Here is a 10,579-nt window from a genome sequence, read left to right on the forward strand (position 1 = left end):
ACATCACTTCCTTCCATATACTCTCCTTTATGCAATATTTGTAATGTGATATATTTATCATTTGATGTATATACAATTTTTTATGGAAATTTGAACCTTGAACACTTGTCTATTTGATCATGTTTTTTGTAATTTTCGTATCTTTTAACTTTGATTGATATTAATAAAATTGATTTTTATTCAAAATCTAAAATTCATTGCCTTAAAAATCCCTTTAGAGGTCCTATGATAATTTTTTACTAATTGATATGGGATGATGGCAATGACACATCCATACCACCGAGGTCATATGTATATAAAAAAAACTCTTAAGGTGTCAGCATACCAAGACATTTTGGAAAATTTAATGGTCCCAACTTTGTGGGAACAGTTTGGGGATGACCTCTTCCTGTTCCAACATGACTGCGCACCAGTGCACAAAGCAAGGTCCATAAAGACATGGATGAGCGAGTTTGGGGTGGAGGAACCTGACTGGCCTGCACAGAGTACTGACCTCAACCCAACAGAACACTTTTGGGGTGAATTAGAGAAGAAACTGAGAGTCAGGTCTTCTCGTCCACATCAGTGCCTGACCTCACAAATGCGCTTCTGGAAGAATGGTCAACAATTCCCATAGACACACTCCTAAACCTTGTGGACAGCCTTCCCAGAAGAGTTGAAGCTGTTATAGCTGCAAAGGGTGGGCCAACTCAATATTGAACCCTACGGACTAAGACTGGGATCCCATTAAAGTTCATGTGTGTGTAAAGGCAGGCGTCGCAATACTTTTGGTAATGTACTGTATGCTCCATACTACACAGAAAGCCAAGGGGATGATTAGTGATCCTGATTACTCCTCCTGTGTGTCTAAAGCCTAGTACACACTGTCAGCCTTTTTTCATTCAACCCAGCAGGCTGAAGGAAAAAAAATGGAAGCGCTCGGGAAGAGATCATGTACCAACAATCTGCTGTTAGTACAGCAATCTCCCCCCGCTGAGCTATTGTGTTCGGACAGGGGGGGCGGCACCATCCGCCAGAACACATAGGTCAGCGTTGTAAGCCATTGGCTGTGAGTGCTGATCAGATGCAGATCGGCAGATTTTTTTCGGACTGGATGCCGAATGGCGGACAGTTTCTATTAAATCAACATATGCCACCCGATATTTGGCCTGTGAGTACAACCCTTTAGACTCTATAGCCTAATAGGGTCTCCCTCCAAGCCCCGGTCCTATAGCAGTCGTATGGGCTGCTTTGGCTATTGTTACACCACAGTGTTGTTTTAGGCTGTGAAACAATAGCATTGGGCCCTGGTTATACTTTTTTATACTAAATAAAATACTGTATACATGATGTCTGAGATCTAAACACATTTTAAAATACAAACACGTAGCACATGATTCATTTGGTTTTGGAAAGGTTGTGCATTTTTTTTAAGCTATCAAAGTTAAAAACAGCATACACATTAAACACCAGCCTGACATTTTCAGTAAATATACTTTATCATTACCTCTGCCTCTAGGAAATAAATATTGGTCGAAAGAGTGAAACACAAGTACAAAAGCCAGCAAGTAATGAATCTAGATTGCGGGGTCAGAGGCAGGGCTACAGGCTAGAGTCACGGTGTTATATAGGTCACTGATCGCCACCATTACTAGTAAAAAAAAATTTAAAATAAATGAATAAAAATATCCCATAGTCTGTATATAACTTTTGTGCAAACCAATCAATATATACGCTTTTTGGGATTTTTTCTTTACCAAAAATATGTAACAGAATACATATTGGCCTAAATTTATGAAGAAATTCTATTTCTTTTTTCAATTTTTTTATTGGATATGTCCTAGAGCAGAAAGTAAAAAATATTGTTTTTTCTTTTTCAAAATTGTCAGTCTTTTTGTTTATAGCGTTAGTGGCCATAACCCCGGTATCCTCTTCTTCAGCTGGCGGCTCGGTTTCCGATAATAGTGGTCTCTACGGCGGATTCGGATCCTTCTGCTGGCTGGGCATGGAGACGAACGAAAATGGCCCCCACCCGTCTCCATACCATTGCAGGGCGAAAGCGGCGTCAAAACGTCACTTCCGCCCATAGCTCTTAAAGAGCCATTTTTTTATTTTTTTTTTCAAATGACAATTTTTTTTTTATTATTGCATTTTAGTGTAAATATGAGATCTGAGGTCTTTTTGTCATGCTTTTTTTCTATTACAAGAGATGTGTACAACATGTGAAAGTGATACAAAGTGATACCCAACATGTCACGCTTCAAAATTGTGCAGGCACAATTTTGAAACGTGACATGTTGGGTATCACTTTACTCGGCATAACATTATCTTTCACAATATAAAAAAAAAATGTGGCTAACTTTACTGTTGTCTTATTTTTTAATTAAAAAAAGTGTATTTTTTCCAAAAAAAGTGCACTTGTAAGACACTGCGCAAATACGGTGTGACAGAAAGTATTGCGACCGCCATTTTATTCTCTAGGGTGTTAGAAAAAAATGTATAATGTTTTGGGGTTCTAAGTAATTTTCTAGCAAAAAAAACTTTTTTTAACTTGTAAATAACAAATCTCACAAAGAGGCTTGGTCCTTAAGTGGTTAAATACCACCAAAAGAAAGCTCTATTTGTGGGGGGAAAAAAGGACATAAATTGTATTTGGGTACAGTGTCGCACGACCGCGCAATTGTCAGTTAAAATACCGCAGTGCCGGGGGTAAATCTTCCCAAGGTCAAGTGGTTAACAGAAGTCAGAGAAGTGGTGCAGCAGCTTTCTTGAATTCCCACCATTATAAATGAATGCTTGTTGTCAACAGAGATGGTATTCAATAACCTTTATAACAAAATGTTAAAAAGGAAGCCCATTTAAAGCAATACACCTCTGAACAATCTTAAATCCAGAATAACCGCAATGTATAGAAGTCATTTTAGAAAACCCCCCAATCCTGTTTTAATAAATGAAGAGTTTACATTTTATGAGATCAACAGCGCTTTAGACAACAGCACAAATTTGATTGATTTCAGTCCCAGCAGCTCCAGACGCCTTTTGTTTGCTGAAATACAACATCCCCAGGGTTGAACTGTAATGCCCCGTACACACGATCGGAAATTCGGCCAGCAAAAGACCGATGAGAGCTTTTGGTCGGAAAATGCGACCGTGTGTATGCTCCATTGGACTTTTGCTGGTGGAATTCCAGCCAGCAAAAGACTGAGAGCATGTTCTCTATTTTTCGGGCGGAAAAAGTTCCGATCGGAAATTCCGATCATCTGTACCAATTCCCACGCACAAAATTCCTACGAATGCTCGGAAACAATTCGACGCATGCTCAAAAGCATTGAACTTCATTTTCACAGCTCGTCGTAGTGTTGTACATCACCGCGTTCTTGACGGTCGAAAGTTCAGCAGTTCGTGTAATAAATAAATAATTCTGCGCTGCCTAAAAAGGAAAGCAGCTCACACAGCAAATAGGATATATGCACTAGAAATAAAAAACAAAAAGAGTAGCACTAATGTGTAAATACATAAAAATATCAGAAAAAAGGGAGATGAAACCCAATGATCAAATATGGAGAATAAAAATAAAAACATATGCAAATATGTATAAAATCAAAGTGTAATGAACCCAGTAACTGGTGATGAACATTCAAACAAAAGTCCAAGTGAAAAATAATAATAAAAATTGTGATAAAGAGTCCCATATATATAGAAAAACTTCATGTGAAAATCCTGACGGTGGACAAATATAAACTTGAAGTGAAGAAAGACCACCACCAACAATATGGAGGCTTACTGGAACGTTTGAACCCAAAAGAACGTACGTTCGATGGGTCAAACAAGCTTGTGTTGTGGGACAACCACTGTGAATATAGAATCCTCTGAGAGCTGTAACTGGAACCCACGACCGTCCATGGACTTTATTTTGCAGAAACCAGTGCCATCACATAACTTCAAATCTACTTCCTTCAGAGACCAAAATCAGCCAGTGAAAGCTAGTGACATCACTTCCTGGGAAGGGAAGTGCTTGTAGATTGGCAATTGTTAGCACCTTAATGGATGGAGCAGCTGACGGACCATACACCCCTGCTCCATCCATTAAGGCACTAACAATTGCCACTCTACAAGCAATTGTCCTCAAGGAGGTGAACTTCAGGATCTCATTATAGTTGCAAGTTGGTATATCTCTCCACCGCTTGATATGAGAACCCTTTCTGGATGTGATACACCTTCCATGAAATATACATATGTGAACTAAGCCCTTAATATTAGGTTGGACACTATCCTGACAGTTTTTAAACACAACTCCCCTAAAAGCAACTAATAGCAACCTATGGGTATGGGTGAATTCAGGGTATCCTGTGGATGGCGCTTCTTGGTCTGGCACAGATGAATGTTCCATTCTTACTATTTGAGTGTGTCTTTTCAGCTGCTGGTGAAACAACTGTATATTTGGGAACTACAGCATTGGGAGTGGTGCAAACTGTTAAAAACCCTGAGGAAGATTCGCACTTCAGAGTGCATTTGAAATGCGTCAGACTATTCCTTTGCGCGCTCCCCCCTCTTTTAAGCTGGTCTTTTCCCCTTATATAGATGTTTTTTGTCATCAGTTATCTGTTTACATTCATATTTACATTGTATTATACTTGTTGATTTATTTTTCGTTTGTCCAATAAATTTTGTACTTTTATAATATTACTGCCTTGCGTCCATTTAAAGTCCCAAACCTTGAGGAATCTTGTTCTTTATGATATGTTGGGATGGGACGCATAGGCAACCTAGTCGACTAGATGAGGCAAAGCTCCATCATAACTATTAAATTATACGTATTGGAATTTCCTTTCAAATTTGGCTATACATAGTTAGGAATTATCTGAAATAACGAATGTCGCATCTAAGCAAATGGAACAGAACGAATTAATAATAATAAAAAGTTTTTATTATTATTGTTATTTATTGTTATTAATTCATTACATTCCATTTGTTTAGATACGGCATTCGTTATTTCGGAAAATTTGCAACGTTTATTCATTATGTTCACTAACAGCAAAATTTGAAAGGAAATTCCAATACCTATAATTTAATAATTAGTAATAGTTAAGTTATTTGTAGTTAGTTATTATTTCAGATTTTCGAATTTTCGTTCTTTTCGTTAATTTTCAGATTTTCGAATTTTAGAATTTTAGAATTTCATAAATTCATAAATTCGTAAATTTGAAAATTCGTAATCCGGAAATTCAAAAATTCGTAAGTTCAGAAATTCTGAATTTTTGAATATTCGAATTTACAAATATTTGGAAAAATTTGTTAAACAGGTTTTCATTAATTTGGTTATTTACGAATTTGTCGAAATTCGTTAAAAAACTAATTCGGAACCAAACGAATTGCACATGTCTACAAAACATGTTTTACAGGGATGTGCATAGTTTTTCATTTGCCCAGACATACATTTATAATCTACATACAATATCAGCTAAAATAAATTGATAGAGAAAAACTCAGAGCCCCTATGCAGCTGAATCCCCCTAAAACTATAATTCCAAGAGAAACCAAGATTGTCATAATAAATCATACCTTTATTAAAGATTTAAGCATTTGTATTCATTTTAAAGTTGTATAAAGTGTTTTTCATTCCCTGTAGTGAAACAATCAGACTTTTCCTACTAAACCTGATGCATTCATGCAAAATAAATATTTGCACCTTGCAGGTTGCACTGCACCTCTTGTACCATTTCTTAGGATCCTATCCTCAAACATACAGAGGATAACATATACATTTGTGTACAAAAATCTTATAAAATCACATAAAAACAAATATTTTGTCTTAATAAAATATAAATATATGTATGCACATAAAAAAGAAATCATAAAAAGGGACCAATGATATATGGCCAGAAAAACAGGCCGATTCACCTCAATTCACTTCCTCTTAAAAAAGTTAATTATACTCTCAAGTCTTTTTCTATGCACTTCGAAACAGAGAAAGTTTGCTTTTAGCGTTTATATGAATTCCACTTAGAGCATTGCAAGATCCTCCAGTACAGATAAAAAAAAATAATAATAAAAGCATCCATGAGACACAAAGTTGACTTAGTCCATTATAGAAGGAGTGTACTTCTTAAAAGCAGAGCTGTGTAAATTATTCCCCCCCACATCACCAATCACATTCAAACTATGAAAGCAAACTTGAAACTGATTGGTTTATTTATTTATTTATTACAGGTACATAGCGCCGTCAATTTATGGCACTACCTGCTTGGAGTTTGCATGTTCTCCCTGTGCCTTTGTGGGTTTCCTTTGTGTACTCCGGTTTCCTCCCACACCTCAAAGACATGCTGGTAGGTTAATTGGATCTTGTCCAAATTGACCCTAGTATGTGTATGTATGAATGTGAGTTAGGGACCTTAGATTGTAAGCTCCCTAAAGACCGAGAATGATGTGAATGTACAATACATATGTAAAGTGACGGTTGCAATAAGAAATTTCATAGCACTGGCATTTTTTAACATCAGACAGCAAGGACCTTTGACTAAGGCAACCCATACTTTAGTCATTTTTTTGTTGAATGAAAAAAAAAATGTATCTCATTTCCCCATCCACACATTTGAGGTGGATGGGGGTATTGCTCCCGCTGAGCTTTTGTGTTCTGATAGCGGGGAGACTTCCCCCCATCAGAACACACTGATCCGCACTGCTATAACCGGTGGCGCTGATCAAATGGCATTTATCCAACAGGATGGTTGTAAAAGAGGTCGTTTGGTAGATCTACTCCTGCACAACCACTGTCCCCATACATGGATCAAAAATTTAACCAGTCCCTGCTGGACCTGCCAGATTTTTATCCACGTATGGCTGGCTTAAGTATTTCAGCATCCCCGGCAAATGTGTTTTAGGATCACCTGATTACAGACAAAGGGGACTGGAGTGGATTTATGCACTTTAGCAATGCTTTTGCTCAAAAACTTATTCACTCAGCAAGTAGGTGGTGTCATCTGTGTGCTTTTTAAAAAAAGGTAAACTCCAGGGGAAAAAATTACCCTTACAGTGAGGCTCCCCTAGTACAGCAAGGATTAAAATCTTGTTTTTTTAGGTTGAACATAGTCACGACCAGTCTCCAAAGACTGTTTTCAACATTCTGTTCAATGGTTATACTTTGACTTCACCATGTACAATGTAGAAATAGCAGTCCTGCATTGTAAGTGAGGAAGATGAGGGTCCACCCACAATCCTGAGTGTTGGAGACAAAAGAAGGGAAACAAGAAATAACGTAAGTATGACTGCTTTTTCTGTTAACATTTACCCCTTGCAGTACTTAAGGTCCCTATTGCAAGGGTCACTTTCTTCCTTTTCTTCCCATTGTTCTTTTTTAATTTTGACTCCAGCATACTTTAAAATTCTGCAGCAGCTTTGTTGATGGCATGTTTTTGATGACCAAAATCCTGTATTTTAAATTAGGGCAAAGCAAATATACCATGCTTCATTTGATAAAATATAGTCTTGGTAATTCTGCTACGCACTGTTAGAGTGAACCATAAAAGTGTACGATTCATGATTTCATTATTAAACATGATGATTCATACACCAGAAGACCGACATGGAAGATTAATTTTGTCACCTCAGTTACAGGATCATCTTAAACCGTAGTCTGAGCAGTGTTCATATAGGTGACATTTTGAAAAAATCTATGATGACACCCATAAGATAGATAAGTTTGTCCCTTTCTCAGTTGAAATCTGGTTGATTCTTCCACGTATGCAATCAAGCGAAACTGATAAAAGTGTGCCATTTTCTACATCAAAAGATGAGCGGAGAGATACACTAGTCCATTGTGTGCCTTCTGGCATCTGACCACCAATTTGTTGAGTGACTATGGATGGTTGTGCTTGGTCACTTATCTTGGTATTCAATGTCACCTTTATAACATTACATGAGTGGATTAATTTTAAGTTGAAAGAAACACTTACTCCGCCATTTTCACTGAACTTAAAATATTTATGGGCATACTGGCCAGTGGAGATGAGTTGGATAATTTTGTCTTGTGGCAAATCCTGACTGAAGCTCAAGAGTTTGTTCTTGACAGCCCCTGTGGGTAATCCAGTTGCAGACACTGAAGCTGTGATAGCAGTGGAAATGCCTGTGGGAATCCATATAAGGCTTAGCATGCTGATTCCAGAGTTTTCTCCAAAGTATCGAACATTGCATTGTGCAGGAGAAAGGACTTCAAAACTTATTATATCTCCAGAATTGACCTTGGCTGCGCTGGATGCTGAAATAGATGTATCTCTATAATTAACACCAGACTTAAAGACCTGAATTAATTCTGAATTGGATCCGTTTCTGTTGATGTAGGAAAGGAGAGTAAAACCTTCCCGAACACAGGTGGGACCCATGGAGTAGAGAGCTTGCTGGAAAACAAATTTAACAACACCAGATTCAGTAAACTTAATGCTTCTTCCATCATGAGTCAAGCTGATCATGTACGGGTCAGAAACCGATAAGATCCTAAATGTTGGTCTGTAGTTAGTTTGGTAGTGCATTGCTGTAGACATTTGAGCACTCATGGCCACTGCACCTGTATCATGAGACACCCAAAACAAACTAAGTGGCATGTTCAGATCATAAACATGCAGGTCTTTGCTTTGATTGCAGAACTGATTGGGGCTTTTAAGAACCACAGATAAAGTCTGGCTTGGCTCAACTTCAGCAGCAGAACTTATACTTGTGCTCTGAAAATATTTACCATCTGGCTGCTCTATCCGTGAGCCACTTAACTCGTAGCCTTCCTCACTGTTGTTGAGTTTTAATGAAAGCTGTAAAAAATTCCTGCAGTTATGTCTTACTGCGAAGTTAAGGTCAACCCATAGTAGCCCATGTTGTTTGAACACGATCTGGTTGTCATCCGGTGACAACATTTCACATTGGACTTTTTCCTTGATTTTCAAGCTGAGACCTGGGAATATTTGGGAGTTAGCCATTTTAGGTGAGGGCACTGACAAGCCAGCAGACCAGGATTCGAACAACTTGCTCTCGCTTGCCATTGTGCACACAGTATCGCTATCTGCTGTGCATGGAAAAGCAACAACACCCTCTTCACACTCCGAGCAGGCCTGGCACTCTTGCAGATCTTTATTGAAAAAGTATTGCTCGCCACAAAGTCCCAAAGCAGCATCCTTTTCAGGAACCCCAAGGCATCTGAAGCCACCTAAAGAGAACAGAAATCATATATTAGACTCCCTATTTAGATCAGAATTACAGCCCTAGGCAGAATTCCACAAATTAATAACATCACACTCAAAGGTGTTTATGTCACTTCGGGCCACAATATCAACCATAACTGTCCATGCGATTTTTACCTGGAAAAAGAACAAGATCAAATGCTTCACGATTAATACAATGAATGCTGCCTGACCAGACTCAAACTCTCAGAACACAAAGCTGTACATTTATTAAAAGGAGATAAGCTGTGACAGTGGCTATTGCTGCTTATCTCGGCTGTCAAGCAGTTTCAAGCTGTGCTGAGGAGTGGAGATGATGTTTTCTGCTTCTCCTCACAGCTGAGTGAGAAATTGCCACTGCACTCAATAGAAATGAGCAGTTTAATAAGGAGTACAAAAGCACTGTACAAAAGTTTTAGGTAGATGTGAAAAAACGCTGTAAAGTAAGCATGCTTTCAAAAATATATATTTTAATAGTTTATTTTTTATCAATTTACAAAATGAAAAGTGAACAAACAGAAAAAAACATCTAAATCAAATTAATATTTGGTGTAACTACCCTTGGCTTCAAACCAGCATCAATTCTTATGCCGCGTACACACGGTCGGACTTTTCGTCTACAAAAGTCCGACAGCCTGTCCGACAGACTTCCGGCGGACTTTCGGCGGACTTGCAGCAGACTTTCTAACGAACGGACTTGCCTACACACGACCACACAAAAGTCCGACGGATTCGTACGTGATGACGTACACCGGACTAAAATAAGGAAGTTCATAGCCAGTAGCCAATAGCTGCCCTAGCATGGGTTTTTGTCCGTCGGACTAGCACACAGACGAGCGGATTTCGGGTCCGTCGTAGTTACGACGTAAAGATTTGAAGCATGTTTCAAATCTAAAGTCCGTCGGATTTGAGGCTGAAAAAGTCTGCTGAAAGTCCGGAGAAGCCCACACACGAACGGATTACCAGCCAGCTTTAGTCCGTCGGCGTCCGTTGGACTTTTGTAGACGAAAAGTCCGACCGTGTGTACGCGGCATTACACTTGCATACCTTGTACACGTGCACAAAGTCAGATTTTTTGTAGTATTAGAGTCAGGTGTATGAATAACCAATTATACCACACACGTGCTAATGATCATCAATTTCATATGTAGGTTGAAACTACAGAAACAGCTACTGTATATATATATATATATATATATATATATATATATATATATATATATATATATATATAGATATACACAAGACTGTGATTCCACCTAGTAAAAGAAGCAGTCGGAGCCGGTTATAACTGCATGCGTTGTGACCTTGAACATGTTTGGACCTACATGACAAGCAGCAACACTCTATGACGTTCAGTCGATTGTGAGTCGCTATTTAGTTTGGTTGTGTTTTCT

At 38.3% G+C, this 10,579-nt stretch overlaps 1 protein-coding gene across 3 annotated transcripts in view; it reads right to left on the bottom strand.

Annotated features, from left to right (window-relative positions):
- Positions 1-5,522: 5,522 nt before the first annotated feature.
- LOC141144282 (uncharacterized) overlaps positions 5,523-10,579 on the bottom strand; it is a 41,005-nt gene continuing 35,948 nt past the window's right edge. For all 3 annotated transcript variants that reach the window (XM_073629790.1, XM_073629791.1, XM_073629792.1), the window contains exon 5: positions 5,523-9,169. In XM_073629790.1, coding sequence (XP_073485891.1) covers positions 7,650-9,169 — 1,520 coding nt within the window. In that variant the 3' untranslated portion in view covers positions 5,523-7,649. The remainder of the gene's footprint in view (positions 9,170-10,579) is intronic.

Source organism: Aquarana catesbeiana, linkage group LG05 (assembly GCF_042186555.1).
Source record: "Aquarana catesbeiana isolate 2022-GZ linkage group LG05, ASM4218655v1, whole genome shotgun sequence".
In the NCBI taxonomy this organism is placed as follows: Eukaryota; Metazoa; Chordata; class Amphibia; order Anura; family Ranidae; genus Aquarana; species Aquarana catesbeiana.